We start from the raw sequence: 20,488 nt of genomic DNA, 5'->3' as shown, positions 1-20,488 counted from the left end.
AAGTGAAGTAGTCATTTGGTCTTTAATTTCTGATCGTGACTGCCTTAGAAATATTCATTGTCTTGCTATATATAGAAATTAGATTGCCTTGCTTCAGCCCTAGTACTGTTGAGCAAGTGGTAGTCTCAAGAGAGATCTTCCAGCACAGATGACATGCCTGAAGATTACTGTGCTGCTCTGCTGCTGCTGCTCTCCTTTGAAAGGAGAGGCAAAATAAGCTGTAAAGAGTGGCTGTCATTCCAGAGGCAGCACTGATACCCTCAGATCAGGGTTGAAATTAATTCTGTCAAAAAAACCCCCATTTTCTTCTGAGCTTAAGGACAAATTCAGGTTTCCTGCATCCTGACATATTTCACCTTTCATGTCAGGAACTTCTTCTCATACACAAAATTTATTATTGCCAAAACAGATTGTGATAATGCAGTTGGTAATACATAATGGATTTATCATTGTCTAGTTGGAGAACAAAATAATAATTCCATTTAGTAGTGACAAAATGCTGTTATATTTATAAATATTTTTCCCTTCATATGTACAGACAATGTTTATATGTCTTTGGAACTCATACAGGAGGTACTTGCTAATTAGGCATTAACCAAAAAAGATGGAGTTATGCATCACTTTTGAATCAGAAGTTTTGTGAGAGAAAATCCTGTTTGTGTTATGTCTGTGTTTTCTGTGTCTGTGGTCTCACAAATAATTTACAGTGTTTTATTTTAAATAATATTTTTAGCATTGTTGAAAAATGTGTCAGCACTGTGTTTCCAGAAGAGAGTCAATGGTGAAATCGAGAATTTTTTATTCTTAAGGAAGGAGTAGGCTAATTGTCCAGGCATTTAAGTGACCTGCAAATTGTGTGGGTTGTAACAGAAGGCATGGGCTCCTCAGATGTGTTTATGATGCTCAGTTGAGTCAGAGCTCTCTTTTTGGCGCAGGTATTTTTGGGCAGAAGCTGGAAGACACTGTCCGGTACGAGAAGCGCTATGGGAACCGCCTGGCTCCCATGCTGGTGGAGCAGTGCGTGGACTTCATCCGACAGCGGGGGCTGAAGGAAGAAGGCCTTTTCCGACTGCCTGGGCAGGCTAATCTCGTCAAGGAGCTGCAGGATGCGTTTGACTGTGGAGAAAAGCCTTCTTTTGACAGGTAAAACCCTCCAGCTGTTCCCCCACTCCCTGCAGCCAAGGCAGGACGCGGTGTGCTGGGCTGGCTGACCCACAGTGCTGTAAAACACATGGCAGCAATAGATAGAATGACATGTTTTTGTAGGTTTCTCTGTGTGTTTCCTATTACCGCTCTGAAATGTCTTCTTTTTTATTCTGACTTTGATGTCTGATTTCAAAGCGTTTCTGGAGAACTTCCTTTTGTGAAAAATTGGTTAGGAGAAGTATTGCTAATGTTTTGGCTTAATCAAAAATATCTGGATTGCCTTGATCTTAATATCGTTTGAAATGCAGTGGTGATGCTGGCATTTAGTAAGTTCCACAAAGGAAGAATTTCTGTTATCACCAATCTCTGTGTGTTCTGTTCTCTATAAAACTGACTGGAAGAGAAGTGTGCTTTCATGCATTTCTTTATAATTTTGGGCCTTTGGTCTTATAATAAATCACTGTGACCATAAAAACAAACCTATGTGGTCTTGAGGGTTCAGGTCTGATTTGTATTCCAATATTTATGCAGTTTTACAGGGTTAATGAGAGGTTTTGGGCCAAGGAAAACCTGGTCCTGTTCACACAGCTGGGTATGACTTTACTTTCCTGTAGGCAGTTGTAGTCTCCTGTGATTTTTCTACTGCCTTCCTGTAAGCAGTGACAGCAGTGGTCACATATCCAGAGTGTGCAATCAGAGAAACAGAACCAATGGACTATGAGTGCCACATAGACTTTTTTAACTGACCAGAATTAGTATGATGGTCATGAAATTTCAGTTCAAGAGACTGTTGAACAGCTGTTGTCCTCAGTATGTGCTTTAAGTGACATCCATATCACACCCCTACAATGGCATCAGGATGCTTCACTGCAATTGTGGGCCCAATGGGATTTAAGAGGAAGAGGCAGATTGCATTTATTATGTGCGACCTTTGTCTGATAGCAATCCAAGTAACAGGAAGGAAAGTGTGGCTTGATCTTTTAGTGCAAAAACATGCCATAATTCAAACCTGATTGCTGGAAATCATTTAAGTTCCTTCATTCCCTGTTCCTGTGAAGTGAACAGATTCATTAAGCTGGAAGGTTTGTGCATCAGAGATGCACAGAAGGCAGACACCTGTAATGCTCTTTCATCTCCCAACAGTTTCCTCAGTCCTGACCCTCACTTTAAAAGAAAAGTTAAGAATTTATAATGCTCTGGAAAAGTGACTTGGCTTCCTATGAGGTTTTTTTGTTTATCGTCTGAAGGTGAGTTAGGATAATTGATACCTAAACGGCTTTATGGAGCCAGAGGACTGTAGGAAGTGACTGTGTTAGCTGATAAATGCTTATGGTGTGCTCACTCCCTGTTCAAATACCACGTAGCTTATTTAAAAATGGTAAAGAAGCATCTATTGGGCACATTTCTTGCTTGAACATTATGATAAATATTACTGATAATGCCTGTCTCTACCAAAGAGTAGGCAAGTGGCAGAAACAAAAGGTTATTTTTTCTGTGCCTGTAAACCAAATAATTGCGGAGGAAATGCTTAAGAAAATAAGCCACAATGAACTGTGGGAAGATGATGTACTGAACACCCCACTGAGAGATACAGCTTGAAGGAAGTGCACAAGCTCTAACTGCTCCAAACAAATGAGACCAGGGCTCAGCTGCACTAAGTTTTTTTCAAGGTTATCTAGCAACATCTGTAGCACAGACTAATGAGCCCCATGAACAGGTATGTTGGCTGAGCTTTAGCAGTTGAAAAGGAGAAGAGATTTTACATGCTACTGCTGTGAAGGATGCACGTAATTTCTACTCTAGCAATTAGAAACATCAGCAGGAGCTGCCTATAAATCCCTGGTCCTGCAGTTCTGCTTCTGAAGCTCAGAATTTATAGAACACTGACCTTGTATGTCCCCATGTCTTGCACAGGGTACTTTTCCTGTTTACTTTTTCACATTTGAGTTTGGAGAGGTGTGATTCAGGTGTAGGAGTGGTCCGGAAGTCAAGCAGACATCAGCTCTGCTCTGATCTCTGCATCATTTCCATTGAGCATCTTCTCATTTTCTCCAACCAGTTGTTCCATTTGTAAACTCTTGAGGTAGAGCTCATTTCACAGTTTGTACATGTGTGATGACTTTGGTTTGGGATAACTTTTCATTGTGCTGAACAGGACCATGGGCTCTGGGTTTGATGCAGCCTGTTGGGCAAGCTGAGCTCTTGGAAAGTGGCCACAATATGAAAAGTGCTGTAGAGAAAGAAAAAAACCACATACATTAGGCATCCGTGCTTACTTTTTGTTTTGAACCTCTAGATCCACTGTGTTTAATATGTAATTACATATTATTATTATTAGCCAAAAGTCTTGCCATGTGAAAACCACCCAGGTTCTCCCTATGAGTTTACATCAATACTAATAGAGATTTTTGCAGTTAGAACAGAGCTGACATTTTTGTTCCTGGGGCATTGAGCACAATGGAATACAGGTCACACTGCCGTAGCGGTGCTGGGTCACTGCCTCTGGCAGGGAGAAAGACTGACTGCTGTCATCAGTCTTGGAACTAACACAAAGAGCTGATGTTTGAGGAGTTTGCCATTTTTCATACTCACATTTTTTCTATGTGCAAGTACACATAAGTCAGACAAACACTTTAGAACGCATGAAGATGCTTTGAAATATACGTGTAGGCTTGTGTGTGTTTTTGTGTGATAAATTGCTGTTAAATAGTTCTTCTTTTTATGCCTTCATAGCTGATTCAGTAAAATACATAACGTAGAATTAAAAGCAAAACCAAAGGTAAGATCATACGCCCATGGTTAGAACTCCTTTAAAATGTCATCTCTGTTTTAAGGTGGTCACACACCTTAAATCACCGTACAGGTTCTGGGAGATGGAGTTCAGAGGCACATTCTGTTCTTCAGCCCAGAATTCTGCTGCTCTCCACAGTTCCGTGGAGACCCTGCCCTTCTTTCTCCCCTTTTGCCTTCCTGTCTACACCCCCTTGTCAGAGAAGACCACAGAGCAGGCACAAGCAGAGCGAATAAAGCAAATTAGAAACAAGAAGGGGAATAGCTTAGCTCAAAAGAAAATGCAGCCATATTTTGAAACATAAAACATATCTGAGAAATGATTGCTCTCATGTGAGTTTGCAGCTGGGTGTTCCAATACTGAAGTCAGTTACAAAAATGCAGTGGAAATAACCTTCACTTATTCATTTTGATCTTATGGTTGGAATGTTGCTGAAGAGTCAAGTATGAGAATGGAACTAGTGTTGAAAATTTTTCAGTCTCACAGACTGAGAAAACCCTGTGTCTGATCTGAAACATCCAACACCCCGGGACCCCCCTTATAAAAACTGAACATCATAATTTCTTGCAGTATTGGAAAGGTGAGGTGCAGCTGCTGCAGCTGAAAACTGCTGAGGCCTTTTGTGTGAGGAAAAACACAACGCCTCAAAACTGTGTGTCAGTTTAGAAGCAAAAATCAATAAATACCTCACTCCCTCTGAGAATATCTGCACATATTGTGAAATTTGCTTTAAGGAACTAACAGTGCAATTAGGCAATCACTCATGCTTGCTACGATTTGAAATATCCTTGGTATTTCCAGTACAGCTCCACCTCTGTGTGAAATTGCCCCCTCCAGGGAATCCATTTTCTTTGCCCTTGGGGTATTTTCTTCTTTCTTCTTTTGTGGCTTATGTTTTACTTATAAAGTCCCTCATCTCCTTTACAAATCATACATTTGTAATGACACAAAGTGAATTATGACCATTTGTTCTGTGAAATTGGCAGAGAGAATATGGCACTGCATAAGGCAAGTTGCATAGGGATTTGTTCTCCAGTTTTTACCTAGAAGAGGTACAGAATTGGATTTCTCTTTTTATATTGCCTCTTTCCATCTGCTGTTTGTCACAATTGCTATCAGATGACATGTGAGATAAGATTGCTTAGGGAGAAAAAATAGTTGAAATGTCACTGAAACAAATATGAATAAAAAATTAATGTGATTGATGTACGTGGCTTGGATTTTCCAAACTATTATTGATGTGCATAGTTCAGTGGTTCAGAGAATTTAAAAGTTACATATCTCACCTGCTAGCATTTGTGTGCATGCACAAGAGAGCTTATGAATATTCTCACATAAACGCATATTTAGCAAAACATTTTCTTATGAGTATGAATTCCTCTAAGGAAGAATAGTGTATTATAGGACAAAATATTACTTACTGCTCTGGTCACCTTTGCTGAGAGTCAGCTGAGAAGAAGATACCAGTCAGTATCTGATAGCTGGCAAATGGTAACTGTTATTCACTGGAGCTAAATAATCCAGAATGTAGAACTGGTATGTTCTTGTGCACCTAATCCATGGGACTGTTGAAACAAAATCAGTGTCGAGATTGAGGTGAGAAGGAGCACATGCACAGTTCTTTTTCTCCTCCAGAGGCAAAGAATGCTTTAAAATTTTGGTGACTGCAGGAAATGGGACGTATCTCAGTGGGGCTGCAGTCTTCATTGGCACTGTGCAAATGGCAAGTACAAACACTGGTTGTAAAAATTGTTCTTTGTTTTCCAGATCCAAGCCTGTACATAAGAATTTGTTTAGAAGCAGATAGTTTCCCACAAAGAAGGGTCTTTATAAGCTTTCCTACTGGCAAAGTGCAATAATCCCTAAAACTCCACATTGTTATGGGAAATGAAGTCTTTACTCAAAAGCTTGTTCCTGCCAAACACAAATGGCCTTAGGCCTGTGAAAATTCCTGTTTGTTTCTGCTGGTTCCAGACTTTTTTCCCTGATCTTCTCAATCTGCTCATCAGCGATGCCTCTGGACTCACTTCCATGTCCTTTCCAATTCCAGCCCTTATTCTAACCAGCTAACAGAAATAGCCTCTGCATATGGCACAACTTAAAGACCTAGTCTAGCAATTAAATACACATTAGGAGACATATCTAGTGTGATGCAAGGGTCATTAAATCAGTTTAATTGGTGTCCTGTCGTGTTTTCAGTTAGGTTTAGTGTCCTCAGAGTGTCTTTAGTTATTGGCAGTGAATGAACATTTGTAGTTGCTTTGCATGAATTTCAGTTTCAGAAATGGTTGGTTTGTCAGCTCTGATTTAAAAAAAAAAAAAAAAAAAAAAAAAAAAGGCAGCTACATATTTCATTTACCAGTGACCAGTGATTTGTTAGAGAAATCCATCCTTTAAGAAAGGATGACATTTGGTTACTATGTGCAAGGTTTGAGAGAGTGGTTTTTTTCAAACATTCTTATCTGGATTGCAAAATTTGTGGCTTTCTCTTCCAGCAAACAAGAACAGGTAGGTTATTTGTTGTGGATTTCCATGATTTTACATATGCTTGCAATCCTTGGAAAAACTTGGAGAAATTTAACAGTTTTTCTGACCAATCTATCAAGAGAAAATAATTCAAGAGAAGTTATATTCAGTGGAGCTGGTAGATCTTTTTCCTAGAGAGAGCCCATCTGTTTCTTAAACCTCTGCCCACCTTACCTGAACGTACTTGTGTCTCTTTCTTAAGGATCTGTTATTTTTGGAAGTAATTTTTAACATCCTTCCCCATGGAGTTTGTCTTTTTCTTTGTCCTAAAGTACTGTCTTAATTTTTGTTTTTAAAGCCTTTATAAACCTGCATAAATTGGCTGCTGTTACAATTACTGCAATTGGTATCTAACTTGGAAATAGGGTCTGCCAATCTTCACTATTCCTTGTGGACTGTGGAAGGTAGCATGCTTTGTAAAAATGGTGAGCACAAGGACAAAGGAGCAGGATAGGTTTGGTTTATTTCTCTGTCTAAACTAAAACACAAGGATAGAGATCAGTTAACTTATACTAGAGCCAGACTGGTAAATGCTTTCATATATGTTTCACAAAACAAAATTTAATCTGGTACTTAAATGAGGCACAGGGCTGCTTGTACTAGATCCCTGCATTATGTAGGAAAATTATATAGAGTAGGAAAATTATATAGAGTAATGCTTTGAAGATACCCACACAGGGGAAGAAATATCACATAGCACACTAAGTTAACCTGACCTTTGAATTTCTGGACCAAAGCCTCTCTCTGAAAACGAGTCAAACTGGTACACAAACTGTAATGTTCTTCTTTGTTTTATTACCAGGACTCCTAAATTGAATTATAGCCTCACAGCTTGTTGTTCCCTACTGTTTGTTCTTCATGCAAACTGTTTATGTGCCATCATGATCTAGAGCTATTTTTGGCACAGCATTAATCTTTTTGTAATGTGACCTTGCCTTGTTAATACTTCCTCTCAGAGAGTTTATGAGGGGCTTGTTGGCTTTGTGCTCTGAAGCGCTGACTCCAGCTCTCTGAGCACCCTGTCTGCTGGTCTGAGTGTGAGGGTTATGCCTGGATTTCTGGGCTTCAGGGATATTGTTTATGGTAGAGGGAGTGAAAAACTCCAGGGAGTGTAATCTGTCTGACAGCCACTTCCACGGTGTCTGTGGTATCATAAAGGAAAGTGCTGTCAAAACAGCAACGCCATGAGAGATATTAATGACAAAGTTCAGATGAATGGGGCTTTGAATATGGGCAGTCTGGCTGAGGAGAGGCTGGGACACGTTGGCATTTGTCACGCCTGTGCATGAACAGTGCTGGAGTGGGGGGATGCTCCTTTGGTAAATGCCACCATGAATGCAGTATTAATATTTCAGTGTGATAAGTCATCTTTCTCAGACCTCCCACGACAACGTGCCAAAATAGCTGTTTCTCAGCCTGCTGATGCTTTTTATGTTACATTCAATTCCCTACTTTGTGCTTCGTCATTCCCATTTCAAGCTCGTAATCGTGCTCTTAGAGAAAGTCTGCCGTGGTTAATGAGAGTTGTTCTCATTTAGATAACAGAGGATTTTCTGCCAAAATTGGCATACTGTATTTTAATAAAAATTAATGAATACTTCTAATCATGTTAATTATGAATGTGTAATCGTGAAACACTTTGATATTACACAGTCAGATAATAAAAGAAATATGAAGATAGGTACAATCATTAAATTTCTGTAGCTGTAATGATTCTGGAATGTAGGCAAGGACAGTGCTTAAGGGGGAAATTCTGCCCTGTCTTAAACTGATCAGTTGTAACTGAAAAAAGTCTATGAGGAAAAGGTCCTCCATAGCCTGCAAAGATCCATGTTCTAAAAACTACACCAGTTTATCCTCAAGGCAGAAATATAAGTGCTGTTGTTTGACTTAGACTGTAGATGGAACACTCTAGACTAAAAAGAGAAATAAAGGCTCCTGGTCCTCCAGTTCAGCGCTTCTTGGAAATCTACAGCTGTCCTCTGTGGCTGTAAAGTGCTTAGTGGTACTTGTGGAATAAAACACCCAAAATACAGATGCATTAGGACTGGAGTCTGCCATTTTAAAATAGCCCCCTGTAATTTAAAGTAAAAGGTGAAAAAAATAATACTACATTGTAAGGTCTAAACAAGTCTCAGATTCTGAGAGACAGTCTTTTAGTTACATTATTTATAAAAATACCGACATTTTTATACACACAGTTGCACTCAAACAAGAAATTTACTAGCTTTTGTCTAAATGTTGATAAAGCAGAATTTAAAAATCTAGTTCTTAAAGAGCTTGGCAAGCAGTATGTCTTTGGATACAGACTGCGTTTATTTTGTTTGTGCTGCCCAAATCTGTACGGTAATTGCTGTACAGGTAGATGAAGTCCTAAGAAGTGGTCCAGTACAGTTAAGGGGAAAAAATAACAAATGTTCCAAAATCTTATTTTGCAACCCCACCATCTTGTGGCAGTCTGCGGTATTGCCTTAGAAAATAATAATAATTGAAAAATTAGTTTAAAATATACATGTGTCTCTGTCTGCTTATTGCAACCTGGGTTTCTAATCCCATTTTATAAAACACCTTCCTATATACTTGTAAATACAGCATGTGCTTCAGGAAGTTAATTTGAGAACGACACTTCCCAGTGAAAGAAACTTGAGTTTCTTTCCTCCTCAGCATCCTGCCTCTCCATTTCTCTCTCAGTTCTTCCATGGTAGATCCACAGTTTTTGGCACTCAGCTTACCTCTCACAGTGATAATCCAACAGTACTTCACACTGAAAAAAGAAATTTTATAAATTGCATTAACTTTCTAGGCTTCTGTCCCCTTCTTCAGCCTTTTTATCCTTCAGCTGCTGTGCCCTCTCTAGGAGCAAGGACTGGTGTAAAATTTTTCTTACATACTACATGAAGCATGATCCTGGCAGTACAAAGAAGGGAAGATGTAAATGTGTTAATCCCCTTACTGAGAGACCTATGTGCCAACTTCTAATTGTTCTTCAGTAATTTCCCTCACTTAACCTGTTTGATTCTTGTATTTTGGAAAGGCCTCTCCAGTTTTATGCAAATAGAACCTGTAAAGATGTGGTTAAGTCCTTTGGCAAGGTGTGAGGAGTTTCCTTGTTTAAATAAAATAAGCAGTAATAATAAAATCTTCTGAAAGGCAGTCGGTGTTGAATTGAGAATAGATAGAACAGAAGGGTTAGAGGCCAAATCTGAGCTAGCATTTTTAATGTCATAAAAGAGTACAATCATACCTGGTTTCATGCTAGTAGTTCACCACATTTGTTATATATGTATCCAGAAAGTGTGGGGGATAGGTAAACACTGTTTTGAGTTCAAGCCACTCTACAACAGAGGGTTGTAGTCAAGAGATTAGAACTTGAACTTTAAAAATGTGGGTTTGCATTAGTGTTTTATAGAGTTTCTCTAGAAAATGCTTTTTGGAATTTGGGCTGGGAATTATTCATGTTGGAATTAGAAATATTTTCTGCATGTTCATTTTGAGGAGTTTGGTGGTGGTGAACATTTAAATATACACAGTGCTTTAACATCTCTCCTCTTCTGACATACCATACCACATTACTCTAAGGTTGTTCCCACCATTCCTGTTAAGATTTAACTTAGTAAAAGTCATTACTGTTTTAACAGATTATTCCAAAATAATGATTAACATACCTCTAGCAAAGCTTAAGTGTGTCAAATACCAATGGCTCCCTTTGAGACACTGTGAGTTTAAAAAAATACTCCATGTCTGAAGTCTGCAAAGAAAAAGAAAATACATAATGATGCACATTGTAGGCATGTGTGTGCATTTTCTGTTTCTTATTAATGAAAGAATTAATGAAAATTTAGTGCCCCTTTCTCTGATTTTTCAGAAATCAGAGGGAAAAATAGCAGCTTGCAGTACAGTTCTTTTTCTGAATCAGGGAAAGCATGTAGAACATTCCAGTAAGGATTTGAATAAATGCCTGAGTAGCTAAACCCAGGGATGGAGCCAGACACAGTGCAAGGGAGATTTCTTCATGCTAACTTGTGCCTTACATCTAATTTTTACTTACTTACTTTCAGGCAAGAACTCCTAAGTTAACATGTGTAACTTTACACACCACAGAAACATTGAAGCAAGTGTGATTGCATTGTCTGAATTTGTGATTGTGATCTTTCTCCCTGTGTTAGTTTTAGTGTGCCTGATAAACAGCTGAGGCTCCTACTAGCTGTATCCAAAAAGACCCTTAAATTTCTGCAAATGCAATTATGGGAAGCACATGTCCTATCAGGTCTTTGAGTGTTGGTCCTGTGATGTTATCTATTCTGCAAGCATTCAGGCATTTTCTGTTTGGTGCCTCAGCTTATTTGGTACAAGATAGAGCTAAAACTCATTTCCCAGGGATTTGTGGTTCTGAATATCCAGGTTTTCGGTGTAAGAGTACAGCTAAAAGGCACAGTAGTCATTTAGTGGGAGCCCATAGGAAAAAGATGCATGTCAGGGAAAGAGCTGTAATTCCAGTAGGTGGACATCAACTAAATACCTGTGCTGTATATGATTTCCTTTAAAAACTGCTTCATGGATACTGGTAATAATACTGGACGTGGTGATAAAATGGAATTGAGACATGCTGGGCATGTTTTTGGAGCTGGGGTCATCACTAGGAGAAGAACTCCCACTATGTGAATGCCTTGTTTCTAACTCAGGTGAAAACAGAAAGTGGCATTTGAGATGAATTTTGCATGTCTGAAGGGAGATGCTTGTCAACAAGAGGCAGGATCTATCTCCTCCATACCTGTCTCTGCAAACAGGGCCTTAGGTGTAATTATTTACGGTAATAAATCATTAGAGTTGACAGACATTTGCCTGTGGGTATCCTGAGTTCTTTATAGGACAAAAAAATCCAACAAAAAACAGATTACAGGTAGGGTTGTAAATGTATATACTGGTGATGAGTAAAATGTGGGATGACAATGGAAAAGTGGCAGGTTTTAGCTTGTCAGTCTGACAGTATCATCCTGATTCACATTAATGACTTCTTGTATTTCACCCCAACAGCAACACAGATGTGCACACTGTGGCTTCACTGCTCAAGCTGTACCTAAGGGAACTCCCAGAACCAGTTGTACCATATGCAAAATATGAAGATTTTCTTTCCTGTGCCAAAATGCTCAGCAAGGAGGAAGAAACGGTGAGTTGGTAACTCCAATAAGATGAAATAAAAGGCTGTTTCAGTTTTCAGGAGGAGAGAAGCTGGTTTGGCCTAATTTAGATGAGTATCTATTAATTGCAGCAAGTTTTATATGAAAATTGTTACCACCTGTGTCCTTGGGAATTCTATATAAAGGTGTGTAGCATAACATTAGCTGTATTTATTGCATGTCAGTGAATCCAGGTTAATTAAACATCACTGTAGTCAATAGCTTCCACTTTTATGGAAGAGACATATCTTTTCATAGATTAGACTCTGAACTATAAAAGAAAGGGTCTTGATGGTTGCTGTTCAACTCTTGCTGTTAAACCAGGAGTCATTTATTAGTCAGAATCTAGTATGGACCAGAACTGGGTAAAATAACCAAGTAGTTTCTTGTGGGAAATGCCAGCTAGTTCAAACCAGAACTGTTCCCGGAAGGCTTAGTCTTGTTATCAGCAGGAGGAATGGAGCTGCTGGTCAAAAAAAGAAAGAAAAAAAGAAAAAGAAAAGACATGATGAAAACAAGATATTTATTTTCTTGTTTATTTTTTCCCAGAGCTAATCCATGTTAGCCAAATCCAAAAATGGGTTCTACAAGCTGTTCCTGATCATAACCTGTATTTAATGCTGCAGTTTCAGTGTGTGTCTGTTGTCTTGTAATTAGAATTGCTGACTTTTAAAAAAAAATCTCTAATAAAATATTAAAAAACTGACTCTTTATTTTTCCTTAAACCTCTTAAAGGGCCTGAAAGAACTGGTGAAGCAAGTAAAGAGCCTGCCAGCTGTCAATTACAATCTGCTGAAATACATCTGTAGGTAAGTGCTCATGCAAAAATATCACAATGGTGTTTATAAGTGTGAGCTGACAGACAGACCTGTCTGTCTGTGCCCTGAAGGAAAAACATTACTCACACTTGGAGGACTGGAGAACTCAAGTGAAGGTAGTGAAACGGTAGGTTTATTGCATGACTAATTAGTAATTTGCTCTATCAAAATTGTGACTTTTCTTTCTTAAGCAGGCAAGGAGTGCAAGAAGGTAGGAGTGAATCTATTCTATTATCTTGATAGGACCTTTTTTTTCCTTTTTCTAGCTGCAGTTATTTGCTTTGTTTGCACTTGGAATGCAATACTTAAACTATGTTAAGAAGCAATCACGTGATTGGACCTTTTTTCTTTTTTTCCTAGTTTTTCTCTTTACATGTTCCTTAAGGACTTCTTTCTTCCCCACAGATTCCTTGATGAAGTCCAGTCCTATTCAGGTGTAAACAAAATGAGTGTGCAAAACTTGGCTACAGTTTTTGGCCCCAACATCCTGCGCCCCAAAGTGGAAGATCCTCTGACTATCATGGAGGGTGAGCTTACTGTACATAATTTGTTAGAGAAAAGAAGAAATGTCTTTAGGTTTATTACCAGCACATACCAGTCCATGCAGTTTGTGCAGTAAGTTCCATATAGCTGTTATATAGAGACAGAAATTTTCAACCCGAATGAGATTTTGGGTTAAATCTTGCAAGTTATTATGAAAGGTACTGAATGTGCAGCGTTCCAAGCACACTTTGCATGAGTTTGTTTTGCCTTGGCAGCTTCACTAAACACGGACCTTCTCTCTCAAAACTTCCTGCAAGCATGGCATGTTCTTACTCAGCACATGCAGTTGGAGTGCAGTTAATATTTCTGTGGTTCTTGAGGACAAGGAAAAGCTCAGGTTCACACTTCAGTGACCCGTGTAGAACCCCCACGAGGCAGTTGTATATTACATGCCTTCCTGAACAACATGAATCAATTTACCAGCTGCATGCTCTCATTTACAGACATGTTCAGCTGTAGCATTTTGCTGTGATTAAGACAAAAATATGGATGTGACAATGTCCTCCTATAACTTCCTTCTAGTCTTAGTCTTTGTGAGTATGATGCTTTTTCTCTTCCCAGATAGAATTCCCTCTATGCTTGGTTCATTCACTTGTTTTTCTGAGGCCTTACTTTTTTCCCCTTATTCTTTTTAATTCTTATGACAATGACGGTGTTGTGAACAGAAACATGGCATTTCCAAATAAAATCTGTATGAAATCTGTGAATACTGTCTGAGCAGCTCTCCAGCCTGCTTGTCAACAGCCCTAGAATTAAAATGATGGTGCCTGTTGTAGGAAATGGGATGGATAGTACATTCTCTGTAGGAAGGCACATACACTTTTTTAACTAATGAGAAATGGGTTTGATTAAACAGATTTATGACCTCTTTTAAGCATAACTATAAAATTTGACATAAGACAGTGCTGATTTGAAATAGGGCTATGTGTAGGAACTTTGAACAAAGACTACACATTGATTGGTGCTCATGGCCACCCTTTGTCATTTCTCTTTTCCTTTTGGAAGATACAGAGTGCTTTTCTTGCACAATCATTCAAAATAAAACATGCAGCTATGGGGAATCATATCTTTATCATGGGGAGGAGGAGTTGGTTTTGTTTGATTCAGCAGAGATTTCCTTCAGAATTCCAGCCCCGGGGAAATTTCATCCCTGTCAAATGCAGTTATAAAAGTTGCCCGAGGACAAAGCAGTATTTGTAGTAAAGTTCTGCACACAACAGATAACGTTCTCAGAAGGAATGCAACAAAGTGTTCCAGGGGAGTAGCTAAGTGAATTTTCCTACTACCTAGTTCTAAGGTATCGTTTTGCCTCAGCAAACAAACAAGTGAGAATACCTAAAAAAGATGCTGAGTACCCACATTGAATTGACTTATGGTACTTGTATTTTAAAAGGGTGGGATATAAAATCCAGTGTATTACACAGATGTAAAATGATTTTGCACAGTGGGAATTTATTGATTAGAAGAGCACAGCATGCCTCTGAGAGCTTTTTAGCAGTTTAAAAATGAAGTGGTTATTATAACTACCTTGACCTTGTTCCTGAAATATTCTTGATAAACCTTAATGAGGATCTGCTTAGCAAAATAGAGTCGCACATCTTTATCATGCCAAGTCCAGTTCCAAATGCTAGTGTGTAAATTACAGTGCAGTCAAGTGGTGTGCACACCAAGGGGCTGTTCTTTTAGAGGAGAGGTGGCCATCTATTACAGGAAGCAGCAAGCTGTGGTCTTGCATTACTTCCATAGTATGCTATAAAATGCTGTGGCATAGTTCTTTGGCTGCATACAGTCTCACCATGGAGAGCTTAAATGCATTCACATGAAATTAATTCTGTCTCATTACTGCACTGTTTTGCTTCAGAAGACTAAAATGTCTGTTCCAGCAGTGCAAATCACTTGTCTGCTCATTTGCTGTTAAACTACCAAACACAAGTGCTGTGCCAGAGTGAGAGTTTGGTTTTAAAGCGTTCTCCACCTTGAGTGGAAAGCCATAATTTAGAATGATGTTACCGGGTTGTGCTCATTATCTCCTCCTGTGGTCTTCATGGGATGCAGTTACGGTCATGGTAACAGCTTCTTTGCAAATATTCCTGTTGCTTTTAGGGGTCTGTGAGGCCTTGCTGGCTCGGTGTGATGGAAGGAAGAGATAATGCTGATGTGGCCCTGCAGCCAAGAGGCACTTCAGCCTTGTTAAACATTCAGGGTGTTACACAGATGGATGCATTGTGTCAATGTTTGTTTAAGCTGAATGTTTGCTAAGTATTTGTGGAATCTAGGAGATAAAATATATTTATGCCTTAAATAAAACAGGCCACTCACAGCCATGTGCTTGGTGTCCCCTTTCAGGTACAGTAGTAGTCCAGCAGCTCATGTCAGTGATGATTAGCAAACACGAAGAGCTGTTTCCCAAGGATATAGAGCCTCAGATGGGACCTGAGGTGTGCAACAACAACAATGAAATTCCAAAGAAAACCACTGCAGGGCAGCTACAGAACAAAGAGAACAACAACACCAAGGAGACTGCAGTGAGGCGCTGCTCTTGGGACACACCCGAGTCTCCCCAAAGGGGAAGCATGGACTGTGAGTCTCCGACTGCTCTGCCAGGCAGCAAGACGAATAGCCCCAGGAACAGCATCCAGAAGCCAGATGTCACCAGGAGCCCGCCACTGATGGTGAAAAAAAATCCCGCTTTTAATAAAGGTAGCGGCATTGTCACCAACGGGTCCTTCAGCAGCTCTGCAGAGGGCCCGGAGAAGAGCCAGACCTTACCAAACTGCTCCCTGCAAACCAGGAGAACGTCGTCCCTGAAGGGGCCGGTGACCAAGATGGGGACACACAGCGTGCAGAACGGAGGCGTGCGGATGGGCGTGTCCAGCACCGACGGGCACAGCAGCACCCTCGGCAGCCGGAGCCCGGGCTGGGTGCCCAATGGCTACGTCACTCTGAGGGACAACAAGCAGAGGGAGCCGTCGGTGGGTGAGTCAGGCCAGCACAACAGGCTTTCCACCTACGACAATGTCCACCAGCAGTTCTCTATGGTGAACTCTGATGACAAACAGAGTGTGGACAGTGCCACCTGGTCCACGTCCTCGTGTGAAATATCCCTCCCGGAGCACTCCAACTCCTGTCGCTCATCCACCACCACCTGCCCTGAGCAGGACTTTTATGCAGGTAACTTTGAAGACTCTGTGCTGGATGGGCCACCGCACGAAGACCTCTCTAACCCGGGTGACTATGAGAACAAAAGTGACAGGAGGAGTGTGGGGGGCCACAGCAGCCGAGCCACCAGCAGCAGCGATAACAGTGAAACATTTGTGCCCAACAGTACCAACAACCACAGTGCTTTGCACAGCCTGGTGTCCAGCTTAAAGCAAGAGATGGCCAAGCAAAAACTAGAATATGAGACAAGGATAAAAAGGTAAGATGGTTTGGTGCTCTACCATCTGACTTCCTTTTTGCAGGGTAAATCCAAGTTTTTCTTCTCGTGACTTGCACTAGCTGCAGTCACTGCTGTGTCACTACTGTGTCACTGGCAATCACCAGGTGATTGCCAGTATCATCTTTCATTGTTGACATTGTTTCAGTGATACTATGATCCAGAGGAGTTTTTTTCAGAGCAGTTGTTTGCCATGGTTGTGACACACTATCCCGTTGGTGTCAAAAGTAAAGCCAGAACCTCGTGAGCATCTGTATAAAATCTGATTAACAAAATAAGTAGGCTCTTGCAGTGTTTCCATTAGTTCATGCGTGTTCTGTAGAGAAAGGCAACTGAGTGTCACCTTTTAATGAAAGCAATGTTGTGGCATATTCCACTTGTAGTCTTTGGGACTGAGGAGACTGCTGGACTCCTTTGCAGTCCCCCATTTCTCTTGAGAAAATACAGCATCTGGGAGTTACCTCTACTCATCATCCTGTCTTTGCTCTGCTGCTGAGCTTTTCCTTCAAAGCTCAGACCTGTTAAAAGAGGGCAGAGGAGGGGTGTGTTTCTGCCTACAGATAGTGCACACTCTGCTCATACAGAGCATGGTTGCTGGGGTGGATGGTTGTCATGATGAGTGAGTAACCTCAAAGTCTGGGCTGAGTGCACTGAGAAGTGCAGAGCTGAATGTGCTCTCTTTGTTACAAAGGTTCTTCAGTCAAGCTGTTCAGGACCTTCTGTTCTCACCTCTGCTCTTGCAGAGCAGCTGTGTGTACTGGTACCTCTGACAGTGCAAGTTGTAGATCACAGCGTGAGAGCTGCTGACAGCAGCAGCTGCCAGTCAAAGTGCAGCACTTTGCAGAGTGTTGCAGTCTTTCACCTGCATCACGATTTCCAGCACAGTGTGCAGTGCAGTGGAACACTTCACGTGTGCTTTAATATGTGTGCTGATTGCATTTAGTGCCACTAACATCATAGGATGGTTTGGCTTGGAATAGACCTTAAAGCTCGTCCAGTTCCAACCCCCTGCCGTGACACACCTCCCACTAGACCAAATTGCTCAGAACCACATCCAGTCTGGCTTTGAACACTGCCAGGGATGGGGCATCCACAACCTCTCTGGGAAACCTGTGCCAGTGCCTCAGTACCATCAGAGTAAAGAATTGCTTCCAAACATCTGATGTAAATCTACTCTCTTCCAGTCTGAAGCCATTCCCCATTGTCCTATCACTACAGCTCCTGATGAAGGGTCCCTCTGGCTTCTCTGTAGCCTCCCTTCAGATACTGGAAGGCTGCAATGAGATCTTCATACAACCTTCCCTTCACCAGGCTTCACCTTTCTCCACCTGTCTTTGTAGGGGAAGTGCTCCAGTCCTCTTACAACTTCTTGGTCCTCCTCTGGACTTGCTCCAACAGGTCTATGTCTTTCTGGGGGCACCAGAGCTGGACACAGTATTCTAGGTGGGTCTCAGCAGAGCAGAACAGAGGGGAAGAATTCCTTCCCTCACCCTGCTGGCCACACTGCTTTGGATGCAGCCCAGGATACAGCTGGCTTTCTGGGCTGTGAGCACACATCACCAGCTCACGTTGAGTTTTTCATCAACCATCAGTCCCAAGTCCTCCTCAGCAGGGCTGCTCTCAATCTCTGCCCAACCTGTAGGTGTGCCTGGGGTTGCCAGGACACAGGTGTAGGACCTCACTTTACTGAACTTCATGACGCCCGTATTTACAGATACATACCGGTCCATATTGGCAAATAGAGCAGGCAGGTCAGCTGAAGAAATGAGATAAGCAGCAAAACAAAGGCATTCAGGGCACTATTCTGACCTTGTAGGTAACACTACTGCAACTAACTAACAATAGTTAGCCTACTTCTGGAGAATTAGATGGAGCTGTTTGCTTCTGTGCCTTTTGCTGTTCAAAGGCATTTTCTAAATGAGCTACTGAAGAGAAAAAGGTATTTTTTTAACAAACTGCCATAGAGTTTGCCCTGTGAGAACAGTTCATGGATGAAGCCACGGTTTGTAGATATACCCATCAGAAATTCAGTCTAAGCTTTAGAAATGAAGAGACGTGTATGAATTTGTTGGTGGTGTGTGTTTCTGCGTGAGTGAGTGAGGAGTGCTGCTCAGAAGCTGTCTGCTTTTATTTCCTTCATGCAGCCTGGAGCAGAGAAATCTCACCCTGGAGACTGAAATGATGGCCCTGCATGAAGAGCTGGATCAAGAGCGGAAGAAGTTCACAATGGTAGAAATCAAAATGCGTAACGCAGAGCGGGCGAAGGAGGATGCAGAGAAGAGGAATGATATGCTGCAGAAGGAAATGGAGCAGTTTTTCTCTACTTTTGGAGAACTGACAGTGGAGTCTCGCAGACCAGAAAGAGGCAACACCATCTGGATCCAGTGAGCTGTGGAAGCATAGACTGTGGGACTTGAGGAAGGGCTTGGAGGTATTATACTGTATCAGGTGGCTGGTCACCTGTCTGAGGCTAGTACTCAACAAAATGTTACAAACCTTTGAAGGAAGAAATCATACATGCATTAAGCCCTCATATCTACAGTGTGTACTTACCAAGTTATACTCTTTGAATGCTTCATGAGACTACTGTCAAGTGTTACAACTGGATATGTGTATATAAATTTAAAAACCACCTTAGAGCAAGAGATGTATCTGAAGAAATATTTTAATGCAAGTCTTGTATTTAAACTGGTTAATTGAAATGTTGTTGCAATCAAGCTTTATATAAAGGCTTTTCTCCCTTGCACTTAACATAATAAGCTATTTTTGGCATTGTGTTACCATCAGCTTATTTTGTATATCAAATGGTTTTTTTTGTTTTTGTTTTGTTACCCCTTTTGCTGGGGAGTGAAGATAAACAGATTATGTTAAGGTAAATGTGTGGATGGTTAGCCCTGATTTGCGTCGCTTCCAAACAGACAGCAAGACTGAGAAACTGAAGTATGCCACGGGCAAAATAAACCAGTACTGACTTCACAGAATTAATGGCCAGGGGGCAAAGTTCCAGGGCACCCCTACTTTAAAATAACAAGTGAGGATATGAAGTCAGCTTAGACTGGGGACAGTGAAAAAGGGGTGGACAGCTGCTTGTTTGGGAATAAGTATGGGTGGCCGAGTAAGAAGTTGGGAGAGGGGAAAGGGGGACTTAAGGAGAGGTTAATGACATGACCAGAATTTTTGGTGTACCCTGAAGAAGCCCTGTGCCTGATCACTGCAGTTCAGATCGGGGATATAAATCAGTTGTTCAAACCATATTTGCATCTAACTTACCTCTGCACTGTGGGTGAAGGCAAGTCCTTTTTTGTGGTGCTGGTGAAGGGATACACAGGGAGGTTTAACTGGGGATTCTGGTAGCCTTATCAGTTTCTTGATGGGTATCAAAAAATAACAGAAAAAATATGTCCATGGTAGAAGTTACTGGGGCAGCTGGCAACAAAGAGTAAATGAGGAAGAAAACACACCAACATATTCACCACTTGTATTTACAGTGTGTATTAGCGAGTTATCACACTGTCTGAATGCTTCAAGAGATTACTGTCAAGTGTTACAACTGTGAAAGTTCCAGGCTCTCGCCATCACCAAGGGAGCACCTAGAGGGAACAGCCGGAGCATCACAGCATGCAGAGTGACAGTGGAAAAGAAACAGAAGAAACAGCAGAGCTATCCTGTAAATTAATAATTTGTTTGGCATCTTTAAACACAGTAAGTATAACCTTTATTTTCTACACCATGTTAAGGATGTTTAGTTTTAACTTAGGGTCTAGGACTGCAAGCAGTATTATTAGGGAGGTTTGTTGAGATATCTTGGCTTCCCTCTAGTGTCTCTTAAATATATTGCAATTATTTCTTAATTCCAGCTGAAAAAGAATGATGAAGGTTGCTTTAAAGAACCTTCTTGGTTATACATATGGATAGTAAACAAGAATTAATTGGGTGTGGGAATTACACTGGGAAACAAACATGAAGTTTTAAATTTCAGAGAAATACTGAGCATTACATGTGGCGCTTCTGGGTGCATCATTTCTGTCTGGTGAGGTTCAAAGTCTTCAGT

The 20,488-nt window shown here is 40.9% G+C and overlaps 1 protein-coding gene across 4 annotated transcripts in view; it reads left to right on the top strand.

Annotated features, from left to right (window-relative positions):
* Nucleotides 1–19,314, top strand: part of ARHGAP24 (Rho GTPase activating protein 24) — a 183,987-nt gene extending 164,673 nt beyond the window's left edge. For all 4 annotated transcript variants that reach the window (XM_015625319.3, XM_015625321.2, XM_015625323.3 and 1 more), the window contains 6 exons: nucleotides 936–1,143; nucleotides 11,498–11,630; nucleotides 12,376–12,449; nucleotides 12,864–12,985; nucleotides 15,348–16,419; nucleotides 18,582–19,314. In XM_015625319.3, coding sequence (XP_015480805.1) covers nucleotides 936–1,143; nucleotides 11,498–11,630; nucleotides 12,376–12,449; nucleotides 12,864–12,985; nucleotides 15,348–16,419; nucleotides 18,582–18,825 — 1,853 coding nt within the window. In that variant the 3' untranslated portion in view covers nucleotides 18,826–19,314. The remainder of the gene's footprint in view (nucleotides 1–935; nucleotides 1,144–11,497; nucleotides 11,631–12,375; nucleotides 12,450–12,863; nucleotides 12,986–15,347; nucleotides 16,420–18,581) is intronic.
* Nucleotides 19,315–20,488: the final 1,174 nt, after the last annotated feature.

The sequence above is a fragment of the Parus major genome, chromosome 4 (assembly GCF_001522545.3).
Source record: "Parus major isolate Abel chromosome 4, Parus_major1.1, whole genome shotgun sequence".
NCBI classification, from domain to species: domain Eukaryota; kingdom Metazoa; phylum Chordata; class Aves; order Passeriformes; family Paridae; genus Parus; species Parus major.
The sequence above is the reverse complement of the archived record's forward strand: the minus strand, read 5'-3'. Positions and strand labels throughout refer to the sequence as shown.